Source organism: Canis lupus, chromosome X, assembly GCF_048164855.1.
Source record: "Canis lupus baileyi chromosome X, mCanLup2.hap1, whole genome shotgun sequence".
NCBI classification, from domain to species: Eukaryota; Metazoa; Chordata; class Mammalia; order Carnivora; family Canidae; genus Canis; species Canis lupus.
The window spans coordinates 125185761-125204735 of record NC_132876.1 but is presented as its reverse complement, the minus strand read 5'-3'; the positions used below and the strand labels follow the sequence as shown (position 1 = coordinate 125204735).

General features: G+C 65.9%; 2 protein-coding genes across 16 annotated transcripts in view; one reads left to right on the top strand and one right to left on the bottom strand.

Moving 5' to 3' along the window:
• The first annotated feature begins 2123 nt into the window (after positions 1-2123).
• LOC140628275 (PI-PLC X domain-containing protein 1-like) lies at positions 2124-17419 on the top strand. Of its 6 annotated transcripts, none has more exons than XM_072817497.1 (8): positions 2127-2217; positions 2918-3420; positions 4918-5061; positions 7878-8014; positions 9936-10064; positions 10682-10837; positions 12436-12619; positions 15177-17419. In XM_072817497.1, exons 2-8 carry the CDS (start codon positions 3342-3344, stop codon positions 15413-15415), a joined length of 1068 nt encoding a protein of 355 aa, XP_072673598.1. In that variant the 5' UTR covers positions 2127-2217; positions 2918-3341; the 3' UTR covers positions 15416-17419. The 6 variants fall into 6 exon arrangements, with proteins under 6 accessions (XP_072673595.1, XP_072673598.1, XP_072673593.1 ...); XM_072817492.1 differs by lacking the exon at positions 15177-17419 and adding an exon at positions 12702-13849; XM_072817494.1 differs by lacking the exons at positions 2918-3420; positions 15177-17419 and adding an exon at positions 12702-13847 and having other exon boundaries at positions 2124-2217.
• LOC140628274 (putative GTP-binding protein 6) overlaps positions 6007-18975 on the bottom strand; it is a 25413-nt gene continuing 12444 nt past the window's right edge. Inside the window, exons 12-17 of one of the 10 annotated variants that reach the window (XR_012026578.1) lie at positions 18650-18756; positions 17839-17986; positions 12447-12728; positions 9805-9983; positions 8150-9480; positions 7481-7867 (exon numbers count right to left, since the gene is read on the bottom strand). Coding sequence is in view for 1 of the 10 variants with exons in the window: in XM_072817491.1 (XP_072673592.1) it covers positions 18747-18753 (7 nt within the window). In the remaining 9 variants the exon portion in view is untranslated. Of the gene's footprint in view, positions 6612-7480; positions 9481-9804; positions 9984-12446; positions 12729-16822; positions 17701-17838; positions 17987-18118; positions 18757-18975 lie in introns of those variants that run through there. The other 9 variants (XR_012026579.1, XR_012026576.1, XR_012026577.1 and 6 more) reach the window with 9 other exon arrangements.

The window sequence follows — 18975 nt, the reverse complement described above, 5'->3', positions numbered from 1 at the left end:
GAGTGGAGGTCACAGGGCTGGGGTGATGTCATGCGTTGGGGTCACACCACAGACTCAGCTGCCTTGATGTTAATACTTTGCCCCCAATGTGACAGCACAGTGCTGAGATTGAGGGTGTCCTTGGGAAGAGGTGGCCATCGTCCTCCACAAAGGAAGGCTCTTTGAGCGACAGTGCTGGCCCCCCACAAGCAACCTGTGCGGGGAAGACGACCCCACTGCCTATAGGGTGCGCCGCAGGTCCTGTCCTCACACTCATTGTGGGTTGTGCTTTGGGGACTGACAAAGCTCTGGGACTAAAGGAATGAGGTGCCCAACATCCAGGAGGAAACTGGAGGTGCCCATAGCCCAGAGGGGGAGGGGCCGGGGTGCAGGGTCAGCCTCAGTGGGTGGGGGAGGGGACCCGGGTGCAGGGTCAGCCTCAGTGGGTGGGGGAGGGGACCCAGGTGCAGGGTCAGCCTCAGTGGGTGGGGGAGGGGCCGGGGTGCAGGTCAGCCTCAGTGGGGGAGGGGAGGGACCCCGGTGCAGGGTCATCTCAGTCGGGGGAGGACCCCGGGTGCAGCATCAGGTTTGACGTGGGTCTCTGGGCTCACTGAGGTGTGGGCACGGCCGCCCCTGTGGGTTCCCTAGCCTGTCCAGCTCCCAGAGCCCAGCATCCCTTGGGTCCTGGCCCTTGTTTTGTCTGCAAAGCCAGGAGGCTGGGCGTCCTTGTCTGGGGCGTCCTCCCCGTGTCCCCACATCCGCCCCGGGACAGCCTGACCACTTGGGTCTTTCAGGGCCATGTCCTGCTTGGGCTCAGCAGCTTCTGGGGATGGCCGAGGTGCAGTCCCCGTCCTGCCGCCTGGGACAAGGCTGGGACTCAGGAAGTTCCCCCAGATGGGGGGAGGGTCTGTTCTGCAGGGGCGGGGAGCCCAGAGCTGCTGACTGTCAAACCCCAGAACTCACCGCCCCAGCTCACAGGCTCCGTGTGGGGCCCTGGGCTGCCAAGAGGCCAGGGGGCCAGGGAGAGGGCTTCAGGCAGGGAGCTGAGTCTCCATGGAGAGAGGAAGGGACAGGGAGGAGGGGGGAAGGGGGAGGGAGGAGGAGGAAGGGGGAGGGGAGGGAGGAGAAGCCACTGGGCTATGATGGCCTCTGAGCTGTGTCCCCGTGAGACCCCACGGTGCCTGCAGCCATCAAGGACTCCAGGGTGAGGGTGCCAGGACCAGGACAGAGCGAGGCCACGGTCCAAGGTCCCACCCCGCCCTGGGCTGGCCCTCTGAGCCACCCCACACCTGTGTCCTGTGTCCCCGCTAGGTTTCTGTCTCTGGCAGGCATGCACACACCTGCATGAGGCACATTTGCTGAGTGTGCCATGAACGGGGCTGGGGGGGCGGGCAGCCGGGGCAGGGTTGGGGGGAGGACCACGGTCCCACCTGCTGGGCTCCCAGTCACCTGGGGTCAGCATCAGGGCAGGGGGCGGGCTCCAGGTGTGCCCTGGGGAATCCGCCTCCTCCACGGAGGCCACATGCCCTGGTCAGGCCCGGGACAAGGGCCACTCAGGCTAGAGGGCTGGACACTTCAGTGGAGGACATGGTCACTTTGTCGACCAGGGGCTCAGAGGTCACAGGCACTGGGCGCGGAGGCTGTGAGGCCAGTGGAGCTCTGATGAAAGTCCTGTTTGCTGTGGCCCCGGGGTCCAGAGTGACAGCAGCAGACCACAGCCAGGGCTCGTCCTCCCGCCCCCGCCCCGTCCCACGGCTGCTGGCCCCGTGCTCACGCTCAGGACGTCCTCCTGTCCTCACGTCCTCTCCACTGACCCCACGGTCACACTCAGGACACCGTGAGGACACCCTCCTGTTCCCTAACCACTGACCCGGTGGTTGCACTCAGGGTGCCCTCCTCTCCCTGTCCTCTGACCCCTGACCCCACGGTCATACTCAGGACATCCTCCAGCCCCGTTAGACGGTGGTCCCCGCAGCCTGGGGCTGTGAGGACCTTGGCCGTGGGCCAGCGCCGGCCCCGGGGGGGGGCTCCTGCTCTGGGCCTGGGGGTTGCAGGCTGCTGCCCGGTCCAGGTCCAGGGGCAGAGAGAAGCATCTAGGAGGCAGCTCCTCCTCCCCTCGGGGTGGTGCTCCCGGCGACCAATGGCCTGGCAGAGTTCGTTTTAGGAAGTGCTTGAGCGGCAGTGGCCAGAGGAGGGAATCTCTGCCGGAAACTCTGTTGGGAGAGACTGCGGCGGGTGGTGAGTGCCGGGCTGGCCGGTGGGGGGCCGTGGGGACAGCAGGCTGAGGGGGACCCAGCCTGGGGTGTGGGCACTGGGGTCACTCCTCCTCTGACCCGCGGGAGGTGCAGCGGGAAGGGCCACCAGAGTGTCCCCTGCAGACTCGCAGGGAGGGTGGCAGGGTGCTGGGGTCAGAGCTGAGCCGGACGCCCAGGCTGTGGCTACAGGGTCCTGATGGTGGCAGGTGCCCTGGGCACCGACCCTGCTGCCTGGCAGGTGAAAGGATGTTGGCGCCCCGGGTGCCACCGCCGGTCTGGTCCTCAGGTGCTGGGGCACCGCGTCTGGCCGGTCTGGGAGCGCTGGGGAGCCCGGTGAGGACGGAATGCTGGCGGCTGGCAAGTCGCTTAGTTCACCTACAAGCTATTTCCTGAGCTATTTCCTGAGCTATTTCCTGAGCCAGTCACCGCCCGCAGATGTGCCACGTGGGGATGGGCAGTGTCCCTGCAGGCTCACAGGTGGGAGGCTCGGCTGTGTCACCTGCCTGGGCTGTGGGCGCCTGCAAGCCGGCATGCACTCCAGTTTTGTGCAATCCCTGTCCACACACACACTCCAGGGCTCCCTCCCCCAGGGGACCGACAGAGGGCGCGGGGGCACCTGGACCTCTCCCAAGGGACCATGGAGGGGCCTCCGCTGGTGGACATTTGCCGTCCCCTTTACGCAGGCACTGGTGTCCCGCCATGGACTGTGCTGTCGCTCCCGTCTGGCCGTCCGCGGAGGATTGGGCCTGGGCTGGCCTCGGCTGCGGCTGCGAGGGGAGTGAAGGCCCCGCCCCCGTTCTCCTATCAAGGACATGGGCGGTAGCCTCCTGGGGCCGAGCACACAGGGGAGGTCCGTGCACACCAGCAGTGCTGAGGGCTCGCTTACACAATTCCCGGTCCGCCTGCATTCCAGACACGGCGTGTGGCCCCGGGTGCACCTGGAGGAATGGTTCCTGTGGGGTTGGGGGCGCAGCCCAGCCCTGCCCCCTGGACACCTGCTGCATGAACGTCAGTGCCCCCAGGAGCTGTGGGGTTCCACATGCTCTCCTGCAGGGACACCGCTGAGCCTGAGAGCGAGCTGAGCCCTGGGACACACCACGAGGGAAGATGGGTGCAGGGGTGCTCAGAGAGCCTCTCAGGGACCCCCTTACGGATCGGGAGAGGACGGGTGCTCGTCGCTGCCGAGGTGGGAGAACCAGCGCTACCGGCTCTCGCTCTCGGTGCCCTGGCCGCGGTGTAGACGGGGAGATTGTGCGCTCCCAGGCTTGGGGACGCGACCTGCAAATGAAAACGAGGAAAACCAGGAGGCTGTGGCTGGTTCCATGGGTGGAACGTGCAGCGCGTGATTTCGGGCTTGCGAGTTTGGGCTCCACGTTGCGCATCAGGCTTATTTTGAAAACTAACAAAGAAATAAACAAAATGACCAAAGACGCACAGGAGAAAAGGTCAGCTCCGTGTGCGAGGCCTCGCAGGGGAGGAGGATTCACGGAGGCCACCCCCGGTTTGCCCGCCTTCTCAGCGAGCCGGGCACCCCTGTGGGGACCCTGGGTGACACCGCGGAGGAAGGGGGCCGGGGTGTCAGGACAGTGACTTGTGAGAAGGTAGACGTTGAGGGGAAAGTCCGGGAGGGAAGCGTCACTTCTCTGCTGCGAATGTTCCTCATTTCTGGGCTGGAGCCAGAACTGGGGACGGAGCAGGGAATTGCCACCTGGTTTCAGGCAGAGGGGACAGCTCGGAGCTCCCGGGTGGCTGTGGTTTCTCAGTCGCCTTCAGCTCAGAATAATCCTGATAGCAAAGTGGCCTATTTCAGGGAGGCAAATTCTGAGCCCCTGCGCTGTGCACACAGAGCACCAAGAGCTGCCCAGGGGCAAGGGGCACATGCACACCAGAGGGGACTCGGCCCTCCCACGCATGGGTGGGGTGACGGCATGGTGGCCAAATGCTGCGTGGTCGCCATGGGCCTGGTTCTTACATCTCGTGTTTCTGCTCGGAACCCTTCCTACGCCCCAGGGCTGCAGCCAGGGATCTGGTGGGGGGTGGGGGGACACGGCTCAGCCCAGGACAGGCTCCTGCAGGGTGACCGGGATGTGTCACCTTGGGGCTGGGGACATGGCTCAGCCCCTGATGGTGTCCCTTGGGTACAGGTGGCAGGTGAGGACGCTGGGCTGTGGTGGGCAGGCATGTGGCTTTAGCAGTAGGGGACCCCCAGGTCTCGCCCCCTGGCCAGGGAACACTGTGCACACGTCTTGGGGCTCCCTTTCCTCTGTAGGTGATGTCACACACCCACGCGTGTGCTAATCCTGAGGGTCTGCTGCCCTGCAGGGGTCGGGCATGCTCCTGGCAGGGGCTCAGGAGGCAGTGGCCGGGGCCACAGGTTAAGGACCAGAGGGCTCCCTGCCATCCCCAGCCCGGCATCTCCCGTGCTTCTGGGGGACTGTGTGGGCTTCAGCGGGGCTCTGTCTGGGACTCCACGCACCACATTCCCTGCACCCTATCAGAGGGAGACAGAGTGTGGGGTGCTGACCTGGGCCCTCGAGGCGTCCCCCCCCTCAGGATGGAGGACCTGCCCCCACAGACCCGGGAAGGGAGTCGGGGGGATTAGCATGACGGGAGCAGGGGCCGCCCTGGAGGCAGCTGTGGGTCCCCTTGGTTTATGTCTGCAAACCTTCCCTTCCGTCCTCAGGTCACGCAGGGTGGCCCCCGATGGGCGGACAGCTGAGCGCTTCCGGCAGCTTCCAGAGCCTGCCATGCACCACAAATGCAGACTGGATGTCGGCGCTGTGCCCCCTGCTCTGGGATGTGCCCCTGCACCACCTGTCCATCCCAGGTGAGGGCCTCTGTGTCCCCTGCTGGGACGCTGCCGGCAGGGGACGGTCTGGGTGTGCTGGAAAGCATGCAAAGTGCACACTGGATACACATAATATAGTCGGACAGGTGTGCATGCACACATGCATGCACACGGTACAGGCACGTACACAGATCCATGTACACGGTATAGGCATGTACACATAGATGAACACACACATAATACAGGCACATAACACATGCACACCCACAACACAGGTGCGTACACAGATCCATGTACACGGTACATGGCACATACACACACATGGACACACACAATGCAGGCACCGATCCACACACACATGCACGCACATAGTACAGGCACACATAAACATGCACACACGTGTACACACGCACACTCGAGCACACGTGCACACACACACCATGTGAGTGTCTTCTCTTCTCCATCTCCTTTGTTATGATGCATGCCTGTCAGGCACCTGCACACCCCCGGGGCGCGTGGCTCCGTGGGAACCTGACAGCATAGGGATTCGGGATCACGCGCCCTGCCAGCCTGTCCCTCGTGTAGGGAACCCTCTGGCTTCTTGTGGCTGCATCCCTCATGCCCCGTCAGCCGCGAGCTCAGCGTCCTCTGCAGTTGGGGCTGGAGGGTCCAGAGGTCGACCCACAAGGAGGTCACACTGAGCTCTGGGGACTTTCTGGTCCAAGGACCTGGTGGCCCTGATTCAGGCCCTTGTGCCTCCGGTGGCCCCGGGACCAGTGGCCACAGGCCCACACTGATGAGCATGTGGGCATTGCAGCCTTCAGTTTTTGCAGAAAAGAAGTGTGTAGTGGATCCCGCCACGTGTGTCCACGTCTGTGGACGTGCAGTATCTGGAATTCCTCCTGGAAAAATAGGCAGATTTCTCACCTGGATACATGTTTACAGTTTTTGAGATTTATTCACATTTTCACATACAGCTGTGTCTTTCTTTGGGAATTTTATCACTTTTATTAAAAATTTATTTACTTATTTTAGAGGGCGGGGGGCAGAGGCAGAGGGAGACAGAGAATCCCAAGCAGACTCCCCGCTGAGCACAGATCTGAGCTGAGCTCGTCCTGGACCAGGTGGCCCTATGTCCAATGACAGGGGTTCTCATAGGAGACAGAGGAGGAGACGCAGACGCAGAGGAGGAGCCCCGTGAGGACGGAGGCAGAGACGGGAGGGACGTGGCCTCTAGCCCGGGGACACCTGGGGCCCCAGACGCCTGAAGAGGCAGGAGGGACCCTCCCCGGAGCCCCTGGATCTCAGGGGTCCTGCCCCCCCGCCCCCCCGGAGCTCAGATGTCGGGTCTCCCGAGCTGGGGGAGGTTGGATTTCACATTCTGTCTGCCGTGTGGCATTTGGACATGTGTGTCCCGGGGACACCTTTAGGACGTTAGTCCACTGACCACAGGGACACCCACAGCATCTGATACTGTGTCATTTCTATCTTTTAAGTTTCCACATCAAGGAAAAGTCCATTTTTTCCCCCTCACTGGGGAGGCCAGCAGCGTGTTCTCCCTCCGGGTCGCATTCAGAGCTGCCCAGGTCCTGGGAAAACAAACAGAAATATGTGTTTATTTGACAGACAGTGAGAGAGAGAGGGAGAGAGAGAGAGGGAAGGGAGGGGCAGACGGAGAGAGAACCTCAAGCAGACTTGCCCTGGGCAGGGAGCCCCACACGGGGCTCGAGCTCACGACCCCGACATCGTGACTGGAGCCGAAATCAAGAGGCGGATGCTCAAGCCACTGAGCCACGCAGGCGCCCCAAGGGAAGGTCAGCTTTTCTTTGGGAAATCGGGTCTGTCGGTCTGTCCTGCACAGGTCTCAGGTTAGGGCCACCCTCAGAGACACTGACCACGTGGCCCAGAGGGCTGTATGCCTTCCTTGGCCACCCCGATCTGCAAGCACCGTGGGGCGCGTTGGGCGGGGAACAGGCCCCAGGCCCCCGGTGTGCACCGTTCCCGCGTGGCCCGCTGACCAGGGCGCCTGCTGACAGTCCCTCAGGTCCGTACCACGCACCCCGGTGTGAACGCAGTATTGAGATCCGAGTCTGCGGTCCACGACGCCGCGTCTGAGCAATCGTGGCAGGCTTAGTTTTGCACGCATAGCACGCATAGCACGCGTACTTTAGCACCTCATAGAAAAAAATCCCCCTTTGTTCTTTTTGTTTTTCAAGTTTCTGGAAAACCCTCAGGTTTTTTTTTTTTTTTTTAAATTTTTTTTTTTTTTACTTTTTTTTTTATTTATTTATGATAGTCACAGAGAGAGAGAGAGAGAGGCAGAGACACAGGCAGAGGGAGAAGCAGGCTCCATGCACTGGGAGCCTGATGTGGGATTCGATCCCGGGTCTCCAGGATCACGCCCTGGGCCAAAGGCAGGCGCCAAACCGCTGCGCCACCCAGGGATCCCAACCCTCAGGTTTTTTAGTGTGCACGAATGTGAGGGTGCTTCTTCCCGGTCAGAGGAGCACATCCAGGGCATGTGGGGCGACGACACGGTTTGCACAGGGCCGACCTGGCAGTGACCTCCAGTTTTCCCCTCCCGGGGATGGGGATGCCTGGTGTCTGGTGGCTTCTGCCATGCGTGTCTGTGTCTCCTCTTCTGCCGCTTATAGGGACACGAGGCCCCAGAGTTCGGGTTCCCCTGGTCCTGGATGAGGCTCCACATACCCAGGCCCCGTCCACAGGATCCGGGTGGGCGTGTGTGCAGGGCCACGGCCCACGCCCGGCGCTGGGCGTGCTGTGCACGTGCAGGTCGCACCACATGGCTCAGGAAGAGGCTCCCTGGTGAGACGTCCCCTCGGGTCTGCTTGCAGGGAGCCACGACACCATGACCTACTGCCTGAACAAGAACTCGCCCATTTCCCAGACCCAGTCCCGGCTCCTGCAGCTTCTGGACAAGGTGCTGCCGTGTGTCACCCGCCCCCTGGTGCTTAAGTGGTCCACCACCCAGGTAGGCTCAGTGGCGGGCCTGACCGCCGTCCTCCGGCTGGGCAGGCGCCCTCACCCCTGTGTGTGTGCGGGGGCTCTGAGCCCGGCCCCGGGCCCACCCAGCACACACAGCACCCCAGGGCCCTGCCTGTGAGACCTGGCAGTCTGTGTGTGGAGGCAGCCGGGGCTCGAGGCCCGTCCTCCCTGCAGAGGCCAGCGCTGTGTCCTCCCTCCGGGTCACCTTTCAGAGCCGCCAGGTCACAAAAAAACACACCCCCGAGCTGTGCACGTGTGCAGACAAAGCAAGAGAAAGGACCCGCAGCGATGGGTTTGTTCAGTAAATGCACGGAGGAGGGCGCAGCCAACCAGTCCTCACCCTCATGCCCAGGAGGGAAGAGCCCCTCCTTACCGACTGGGGTTTGCTCCCTCCTCCTGCTGGTCCCTTTTCTCTGGGGGGCCAGCAGGTGTGTAAGGAGGGTCACAGTGACTCTGGCGGGGGGGATAACTGCTGTGCAGAGGAAGGTCAGGGTGACCCAGGGGGTCCTCATGGGGGAGAGCAGAGGAAGGTCAGGGTGCCTTGTGGGGTCCTCTGGAGGGGGAGCAGAGGAAGGTTAGGGTGACCTGGTATGTCCTCATGGGGGGATGTGCAGAGGAAAGTCAGGGTGACTTGGGGGTCCTCATGGGGGGGCATGCACAGGAAGGTCTGGGTGCTCAGGGGGGGTTCTCATGGGGATATGCAGAGGAAGGTCAGGGTGACATGGGCCGTCCACGTGGGGGGCACCCAGCTGCAGTGGGGCTGCATCCTGCAAGGCTTTAGGCAGCCTGTATGGTGGGGGTGCTGGCCTGGGCCCAGGTGCTGGCTCCCCCGCGGGGCCCCCCTGGGGAGCAGCCCGGCCCTCAGGGTTAGGCCCCTCAGGGTCGGGATCTCTGTGCTCAGGTCTCCCACATGGTGCTGGAGACTCCGTGGTGGCGGCCCCAGCTCCGGCTCTGTCCTTCCCAATTGCTCTTCCTGGAACTCCAGTCCTGGAATGTGGAAAGACCGCATTCCTGCCTCCTGCAGTCACCCCGAGCCCCATGGGAGGGATGAGCCCGTTCAGTGCAGCGACCTGCAGTGCTGGGTCACACGGTCCTGGGGGCCCGCAGTGCTGGGGACCCTTAGCACCAGGCCCACTGTGACGTGGGCCACGAGAGGTCCACGTTGTGTACGCGGGTGTGTGGCGATGCTGGTGACAGGGCTGGTGGCTCAGCACGAACTGTGCGTGTGCAGGTACTGGGCTGTGGCCCTGGGATGCATGCAGGCCTCTCTGCCGCGCCCCCCCCCCAACTGTCAACGAAGGACCAGTAGGAGGGGTGTGCATTCCCCGCGCGGCTACCCAGGGTGTAGGCATGACTCCCCTGTAAATTCCTGCTTTTTCCATTATGGTGTTGCCTGCAAGGGTCCAGCCGTCCCGTTTACGCTCTGCGGACCCCTTCCTGCCAGTCCTAGTGCTGGTGGTGGGGTGGGGACAATGCTCAGGGTATGTGACCCTCCTGGAACATCCTGCCCTCCCCTCTCCCCGCCACAGGGTCCCAGCGAGGATCCCTGGAGCCAGGCGCCCATACAGGGTCCTTCCTGGTGGCTGCCCTGGAAGAAGGGGAGACAGGGCCCAGCAGGGAGGTCTGGAGGCCGGTATAGGGCCGAGGGGCCGTTTACCGCAGGATGGGACCTCGCAGCCTCCATCTGGGGCTGGATGTGCCCAGTGTTGCCAGGAAGCACGTTCCCAAATGCGCGGCCCAAGCGGCGTCCCGGACCCTGCAGGCGTCAGTACCTACCGACTCCACATCAAACGCAGGCCCACACGTGGGCATCTCCACACCAACTCCGAGCCCCGGCACGGGGGCAGTGAGCCAGCCGAGGTGGGGGCCACACGGCCCCCAGCAGAAACGAGGACCTTTGTGCACAGGTGCTGAACGTCACGGAGCAGCTGGACGCGGGGGTGCGGTACCTGGACCTGCGGATCGCGCACATGCTCGTTGGCTCTGAGAAGAACCTACACTTTGTGCACATGGTGTACACGACCGTGCTGGTGGAGGTGCGCGTGCGAGGGCGGATGGCTGCGGGGCCTCCCCGTCCACACCCGTGTCCACTCCAGACGGGAGAAGGCCGGCCTCCAGAACTCTTGGCCAGGGTGCATGTGCGAGCCGGCACCCACACCCCCGGGCCTCCCAGATTCTGCAGACGTGGGGCGCCCTGTTTTCCCGCCTGGTTCAAGGCGCTCCAGTCCCCTCCAGGCGCTGTGCGGGGCGCTCTGAAGTCAATATTCGGCGTCCCCGTCACGCTCATGCCTGCCCTGGGCACCCCGTGCCCCCCAGCGAGGCCTCAGGGCGTTTGGGGCCGGGAGACCATCCCGGGACCTCACTCTGCACGCCCCTTATGGGATGTTGATGCGGCCTCGCTCTTGCACACGCGGTACCCTCTAGCGTGAGCCTGCACACACTGGGTCACACGCATGCACAAGCGCAGCAGGCGGATGCTCCTGCCCTGGAGCATGTGGCTTCGGCGCAGCTGCGTCTGAGGGGTGTCTGTTGGTGCAGGACCTGGGCCGTCTGTCCAGGAGCTCTGTTTGGAGAAGCCCCTTGGAGCGGCGGGCGCGTCCCTAACCCCTGGTCTCTCTGGGGACGGTCTGAATGAGCCCCCTCCCCTGTGCAGGACACGCTCACAGAGATCTCAGAGTGGCTGGAGAGCCACCCCCGGGAGGTCGTCATCCTGGCGTGCAGGAACTTCGAGGGCATGACGGAGGACCTGCATGAGTACCTGGTGGCCTGCATCAAGAACATCTTTGGGGACATGCTGTGTCCCCGAGGGGTAAGAAGCCCCATGGTGGGGCTGGAGGGGCAGGATCATGACAGGAGACTTCCCTGCTCACTTGGTCCCGCTGAGCGCGATGCTGAGGCAGGGTGGGGTGGGGGAGGTGCTCGTGTGTCTGCAGAATCCCCGAAGGATGGGGACCCTGCCCTCCGGGCAAGGGGCAGCCCGGTAGTGGCACGTGCGCTGGTGGGACAGTGCAGGCTGCTTCTCCGGCACCTTGGTGACCTGTAACGCCTGCTTCCAGGTCGCCTTGGTGACTCGCTGCCCCGAGCACGCTGCGTGTGCCAGCAGCCCCTGCCACATGCGATGCGGCAGCTGGCAGCTGCCGAGAGGGCCGGTGCCCTTGCGGCCTCTCCCGCGTCCTCGCGTGGTTCTGTGCGTGTCTGTCCCCCCATGTCCTCTTCCTGTAAGGACCCCAGGCTACGGGGTCAGGGCCCACCCTCCCGACCTCCCCTCCCGACCTCATCGGAACCTTCGGTATCCCCTTAAAGACCCCACCTCCAGAGAGTCATGTCCTGGGGGTCGGCTGAGGACTTCAACATGTGACTATAGAGGGGACGCAGGTCAACTCACAACACAACCTGCTTTATCATCTAGAAAATCTTTTCCATTTGTCGGGAGGAGAAAGGCCTCCCTTAATGCTCAGGAACCCCAAACACTGTGGGACTAGTGCCCGAGCCCCTAATCCTGCAGAGCCAGTGTCTCGGACAGGTGGCCCTGGCCTCGCTCACCCCGACAGTACTGCCCAGCTTGCAGCAGTAAAGCACCCCAACAATGACGCATCACCCCCTCAGCGCCCCGCCCCCCGCCTCGGGGTCCCTCACGCGCCCCGCCCCCCCGCCGCGGGGTCCCTCATGCACCCCGCCCCCCTCCTCGGGGTCCCTCACGCACCCCGCACCTCCGCCCCGGGGTCCCTCCGACCCGGGGTCCCTCACGCGCCCCGCCGCCCTCCTCGGGGTCCCTCACGCGCCCCGCCTCCCTCCTCGGGGTCCCTCACGCGCCCCGCCCCCCGACCCGAGGTCCCTCAAGCGCCCCGCCCCGGGGTCCCTCACGTGCCCCGCCCCCCTCCTCGGGGTCCCTCCCACACCCCGCCCCGGGGTCCCTCACGCACCCCGCCCCCCTCCTCGGGGTCCCTCACGCGCCCCGCCCCTCACCCTCGGGGTCCCTCACGCGCCCCGCCTCCCTCCTCAGGGTCCCTCCCACGCCCCGCCCCGGGGTCCCTCACGCACCCCGCCCCCCTCCTCGGGGTCCCTCACGCGCCCCGCCCCCCGCCCCAGGGTCCCTCACGCGCCCCGCCCCCTGCCCCGAGGTCCCTCACGCGCCCCGCCCCTCCGCCTCGGGGTCCCTCACGCGCCCCGCCCCTCCGCCTCGGGGTCCCTCACGCGCCCCACCCCCCGACCCGAGGTCCCTCACGCGCCCCGCCCCTCCGCCTCGGGGTCCCTCACGCGCCCCGCCCCTCCGCCTCGGGGTCCTTCACGCGCCCCGCCCCTCCGCCTCGGGGTCCCTCACGCGCCCCGCCCCCCTCCTCGGGGTCCCTCACGCGCCCCGCCCCCCGCCCCGAGGTCCCTCACGCGCCCCGCCCCCCGTCCCTCCAGGAGGTGCCTACCCTGAGGCAGCTGTGGGCGCGCGGCCAGCAGGTCATCGTGTCCTACGAGGAGGCGAGCGTCGTGAGCCGCCACGCGGAGCTGTGGCCCGGGATCCCGTACTGGTGGGGCGACCAGGTGAAGGCTCAGGAGCTCATCCGCTACCTCGAGCGCATGAAGAGCTGCGGCCGCCCAGGTGAGCCATGCGCGGCCACACGGCAGACGCTACCCTGTCCCGTCACCCGCGCTGCCACTCACAGGGTTGCTTCCGCGTTTAGGAGAGGAGTGTAGGCCTCGGGAATCTCCTGTGCGTGTACACGTAGGTATGAAGTCACGTATGGGTGTGTACACGTGTGTATGTGTGCATGCAGGCTCACGCACACGTGAGCATAGACACAGACACGCACATATCCACATGACCCCTATGCTTGTGAACATACGTGTACGCACACGTGGCATGGATTCCGGCGTGCATGTAGTGTCCACACCCCGCCCAGGCTGTACTCTGCACGTGTGGTTGTGCAGCCTGCACAGAGGCATGAGCGCCCCGCGTGGTGTGCAGAGTGCCGTGCTCACACTCAGATGCTGTTTCTTGCAGCGAGTGAGCGCCTGTGCGGGGGGCGCTTGCTAAGGGTCCATGCCCGGGCTCGGTCGTGCTGCCGCTGCGCAGCGGGGACGTGGGGGTATCGCCTCGCGATGAGGAGTGAATCACACCCAGTGCCCGTAGCTGCACGTTTCCCTGGCCTCCTCCGCCTGTCCGTCGGTCTCTGACGGCGTCCCTGTCCGTCTGTCTCTGTCAAGTCTGTCATCCGACTGAGCTTTGGGCCTCCTTCGTACAATGGCTGCAAGGCGCCCACCTGGCGGTGACAGGCCTCTCTGCCGGGACCCCTCCTGGCTGCCAGCTTTGCACGCCCGGCGCCCGCTCGCGCACCCTCGGTCCCCCTGCCATCGGGCGGCTGCCCAAGGCCGAGCCCCGCGTCCAGCTCAGAGAGGCCGTGTGGGAGTCCGTGCTCCCGAGGACTCCCTGTGGGAACACCCGGGGGTCCCCGTGCCGTGAGTGTTTGTGCTGCTTCTGTAAAGAAACCAGCCGTTTCCTGGCACACGTGCTACGGTATCCCCGCTTTGCAGCTGTGCTGGGCGTCTAGGGTTTGTGGCGCCCCGGCTCCAAGATGGGGGACTTCCCGCGTGTGCGGTCTGCGGGTAGTACTTCACGCGCGTGGCGCAGCGTGCGTGGCTCTGCCGGTGCCCACGGGGCTCCGGGTCTGCGCTCTGCCTCATGTGATGCGCCAGTCGCGGGGATGCGGCTCCGTCCTGTGTCCCACCAGGCACGGCGGGCGGTTCCCTGAGCAGCCGCCTTCCAGGATGATTTTTTTTTTTAAGATTTTTTTCTATTTATTCACGAGAGCCGGAGAGAGGCAGAGACCAGGCAGAGGGAGAAGCAGGCTCCCCGCTGGGGGCCCGACGCGGGACTCGATCTCGGGACCCGGGGTCACGCCCTGGGCCGAAGGCAGGTGCCCCAGCGCTGAGCCCCCCGCGTCCCGATGACAATGTTTGAAAGTGACAGGGCGGGCGGCGCCAGCTGAGCGGCCACCGCAGACACCGTGGCGGAGGCGGTGCGCGCGGCGAGCTTTGCCCGTGCTTCCGGCGCCACTCGGGGCGCTTCTCCATGGAAGGCTGCCGGGTTTTCACCCCGCCGCTGTCCTGGCCTCCGGCTTCTTTGCTTGTTTGGGGTCCGTTGTGGGGCGCAGCTTTGATGGATGCTGGGGAGCAGGCGCACGTGGTTGAAACCTGAGGGTTGCGACTGGGGCACCGTCCTGCCCCGAACGCGGCTGAGCCTGGGCCCTCGCTGTGCGGCGCCCGTGTTGTCACGTGCTCCGGGTGGACACGAGCCAGGGTTCAGGGTGGAAGTGTCAGCTGGGTGGGTCCCACCGAAGCCAGGCCGTTGGCAAGGCCGGCAGCCTGTGCAGGCTCTGGGGAGCACCACGTCCTGTGGTCCCTCCTGATTCGGCCGTCCCACAGGACGTCCCCTCCGTGTGTTTCAATCCGCCCGTGCCTCCTTTCCTTACGGTGGGACCCCGCCCGCCACGTGGGGGTCAGGACAGGGACGACTCGGGCGTCACTCCGCCCACCCTGTGGGGTCAAGACGGGGATGACTCTGGGGACGCGACTCCGCCCACCACGCGGGGTCAGGACGGGGATGACTCTGGGGCGTGACTCCGCCCACCACGTGGGGGTCAGGACGGGGATGACCCTGGGGTGTGACTCCGCCCACCACACGGGGTCAGGACGGGGATGACCCTGGGGTGTGACTCCGCCCACCACGTGGGGGTCAGGACGGGGATGACCCTGGGGTGTGACTCCGCCCACCACACGGGGTCAGGACGGGGATGACCCTGGGGTGTGACTCCGCCCACCACGTGGGGGTCAGGACGGGGATGACCCTGGGGTGTGACTCCGCCCACCACACGGGGTCAGGACGGGATGACCCTGGGGTGTGACTCCGCCCACCACGTGGGGGTCAGGACAGGGATGACTCGGGCGTGACTCCGCCCACCACGCGGGGTCGGACCGGGGACGTGACTCCGGGCGGCGTGTTGGCTGGCGGGAGAGGCGGCCTGACGCGGACGCGCGTGTTTCCTGCGCTGCTGGGAGTCGCGCGGCAGGGAGCCGGAGCCCGCGGGGCCGGGTGGGCGGAGCGGCGGCCGCGGGCAGCTGGGATGGCCCCGCAGCGCGCCCGTGTCCTCCCGTTTCAGGCGGGCTGTTCGTGGCGGGCATCAACCTGACGGAGAACCTGGCGTATGTGCTCGGCCACCCGTCCGAGTCCCTGCGGAAGATGACGCTGCCCAGCCTGCCGTGCCTGCGCGCGTGGGTGCGGGAGCAGTGCCCCGGGCCGGGTGCGCGCTGCACCAACGTCATCGCGGGAGACTTCATCGGGGCGGACTCGTTCGTGGGCGACGTCGTCGGGCTCAACGCGAAGCTGCTGCACCGCTGACGGGTCCGTCCCCCGCCCGGCCTGGGGCGCGCGCCTCACGGCCCCTGGGCGTTCCCGGCTGCGGCAGCTGGAGCGCGCCTGCTGAGGGGACCGTGCGGTGGCCGCGGTTGTCGCCTCAGCCGGGCCTCGGGAGAGCGGCAGCCGGCGGCGCCCCGTGGTCGCGGGACTGTCGGGCGGGGTCCCACGGAGGAGACCGTGGAGCGGGGAGAGCAGCGCCCGCTCTGGGGCCGCGGGGCCTGTCCTGCCGGCCGCCCTGGGCTCCCTGGGGCCTCGCTCGGGCTCCCCTAAGGAAGCGGCGCCATCAGGGCCTGTCCTGCCGGCCGCCCTGGGCTCCCCTGAGGAAGAGGCGCCGTCCGGGCCTGTCCTGCCGGCCGCCCTGGGCTCCCTGGGGCCTCGCTCGGGCTCCCCTGAGGTAGCGGGGCCGTCGCGGGCCGCCTGAGGGAGCGCAGCCCCCGCCGCCCGGTCCGGAGGCCCCCCCCCGCCCGCTGGCCCGTGTGCGCGGGGACACCCGTGAGGGGCGGCCGCGTGCCCGCAGCGGGGTGACACGCGCCCCGGAGCCGCCCTGCCGCAGCCCTGGTGCGAGCGCCTCCCGCCGGCGGCCGGGCCCTTCCCGCCCCGCCCGTGAGCCGCGGGGACCGCCGCGACCTCGCTCCTCAGCCGCCGCCGTCTGCGGGGCGTTTGTCGGCCCCCGCCCCCCAGCTCTGGCGTCGGTCGGTCTGTCTGTCCGCCGTTTCTCGCAGGCCCGAGGACGCCGTCTCCCTGCTCTCTGCGTCCCCACGCCCGCGTTTGGCCCCGCACGCTCGCTGACAGGCAGGCCGATGCCCACGCGGACACAGGCCCCCGGGAGCGCGCACGCGTCTCCACGCAGCCGGGCGCCCCCTGAGCCAGCGCCCGCGGCCCCGACGCCGCGACTCGCGCTCCGCACGCGGGCGCCGACGCTGTGTGAGGCCGCAGGGCGCGAGTCCCGGAACCGTCCGGTTCCCGAGTGCGAAGGAGCGCGAGGTGCAGGCTGCAGCGCACTGGGTGTGCACTGGGTGTGCACCTGCGTCCACGCCGGAAACACCGCGCGCGCCTTAAGCAAAACCTGCTTCCGCGCGACCCAACGCTCAGCGCCGCGTGGGTGCCTGGAGCCCCCGCGGGGACCGCGGCAAAGACGCCCCCAGGACAAATGTCGGCGGGAATCGCCGAAGTGTGATGCGGACGCTCCAGCTGAAGGCACGGGGCTGGCAAGGCGGTGCCGGCGGCCGCTCGCGACTGGGCGGCCACAAACACGCGGGGTCGGGTCGCGGGGACGCTCCGTGCGGGCGGGTGCCTGGGACCCCAGCCTCCACCCTTAGGGTCGCCGGCCGCACAACCCCGACCCGTGTGCTCTGTTCCAACGCGCCTTTTCCAGGGAAACTCGGGGGCCTCATGCGATTTTCTGCTTCTTGCCCCCAAACAGGTTTTTCCCTGTGGCCCCGGAGGGTGGGTGCGTCCCCTTCTCTGGGGAAACGCGGATAATTACGTTTCTCTTCCGGCTGAGACACTTTGGAAATGCGCCCCGGGAGGGTGTGTACAAGCCCCCCGTTGGCCCAGCACTTTCTCCGGGTCATGCACTTTGTTCAAAAATCACTGTCGGGGGGGATCCCTGGGTGGCGCAGCGGTTTGGCGCCTGCCTTTGGCCCAGGGCGCGATCCAGGAGTCCCGGGATCGAGTCCCACGTCGGGCTCCCGGCATGGAGCCTGCTTCTCCCTCTGCCTGTGTCTCTGCCTCTCTCTCTATGTCTATCATAAATAAATAAATAAATAAATCTTAAAAAAAAAAAAAATCACTGTTGGAAAAAAAAATTTAAAAAAAAATCACTGTCGGCCACTTTATTCTATTAATTAAAAGACTGGATGCGGGGACCCCTGGGTGGCTCTGGTGCTTGCCTTGGGCCCAGGGCGTGACCCCAGGGTCCTGGGATCAAGCCCCACATTGGGCTCCCTGCCTGGAGACTGCTTCTCTCTCTGTCTCTCTGTCTCTCTGTCTCTTATGAATAAACAAAATATTAAAAAAAAAAGACTGGATGAAACATTTTAAAGTTGTTATTTATGTGAGTGACAGGGTGACAGCACGAGTGGGTGGCGGGCGGAGGGGGGGGGGGCGGGGCAGACTCCAAGGAGCAGGGGCGGGGGCGGGCCTGGATCCCCGAGCCCCGGGTCATGACCTGAGCTGAAGGTGGATGCTGCGCCGTGTGGCTGAAACTTCCAAGTTCTGTGGTATTGGAAGCCTGTCAGCGCAGACATGAAGGAAGGACCGCACACCTAATTTTTTTTGTGTGTGTGAAGCTTTTACTTTTAAGTAATCTCCACAGCAAGGCGAGGCTCGAACCTCACCAAGAAATCAGGCGTCGCACACTCCACGGAGCCCGCTAGCCGCCCCCCGCCCCCCGGGGTACTTACTCATAGAGGAGCTTGTATTTGAGGGTCGCCCGCAGAGGATCTGGGCGGCAGGCGACGTGGAGGCTGCACGAGGCTGCACGTGGAGGCTGCACGACGTGGAGGCTGCAGCCCGTGGGGGAGGAGGTGGCGCGGTTCAGCTCGTCGTTGACTGAGTGAAGGACCATCAGGGCTCGGTGTCTCTGTATCTCTCAGGCCCCTGAGGTCCCCTCCCGCTCCCCCCAGGTCCCCTAAAGCTCTTGGCCCCCGCCTGAGCCCCCGAAGGCCCCCGCCTGAGCCCAGGCCCCTGAGACGAGCCCCCGCTTGGCTGGGCACGTGCAGTGGGTGTCCCGCAGGCCTCAGGGGGGGACGCCCGGCACAGTGGCAGGTGCGGAAGGAAAGGGAGACCCCCGAGGCCTGCCCCCCGCACCCCGCCCCGGCGTGCCCCGCACGGGGGCGGCCAGAGCGCACACAGGGGCCTGGCGGAAGGAGGGCGGCCCTGGCACAGTGCCCACAGAGCGCCCGGCTGAGGGTGCACACCTGCAGCGCCGGGGGGATGGGGCAGGGCCTCGAGGGGGGGCGGCCCACAAAGGACGCTCCGTGACCCCACCGTGTCCCGAGACCCCTGGGGCTGAGCTGGGGGACCAGGAAGGCTGGCAGGGCTCCCGGCCTGGTGCGCCGCCCCACGGCTCCAGCCCCTCCGGGGCCCCCGCCCCCGCCCAAGAGAGGGGCTGAGACCCAGGCAGAGGGAGAAGCAGGCCCCATGGGGGGAGCCCGACGGGGGACTCGATCCCGGGACCTGGGGTCACACCCTGGGCCCAAGGCAAGTACTTACCTGCTGAGCCGCGGGGATCCCCCAGATTTATTCTCTTCAGGGTTCTGGAAGGCAGGAGGCTGATGGGTCCCTGGACCAAAGCCAGGGCCTGCGTGTCTCAGGAGCTGCTGGCGGGAACGTGCTCCATTTTCCACCCTCCCTGCTTCCTGCCTCCCTCCACCCTGGACACCAGCCGAGCCCACCTAGGGTTCTGACGCAACCTCTGCTCTGACCTCACACCTCAGGAGTCTGAGCCCCCGCCTCCCCGTCACTGGGACCCGTGTGGTGGCCTTGGGCCCGCGGATCACCAAGGCCATCGCCACGTCAGGGTCCTTAACCCCGTCCCC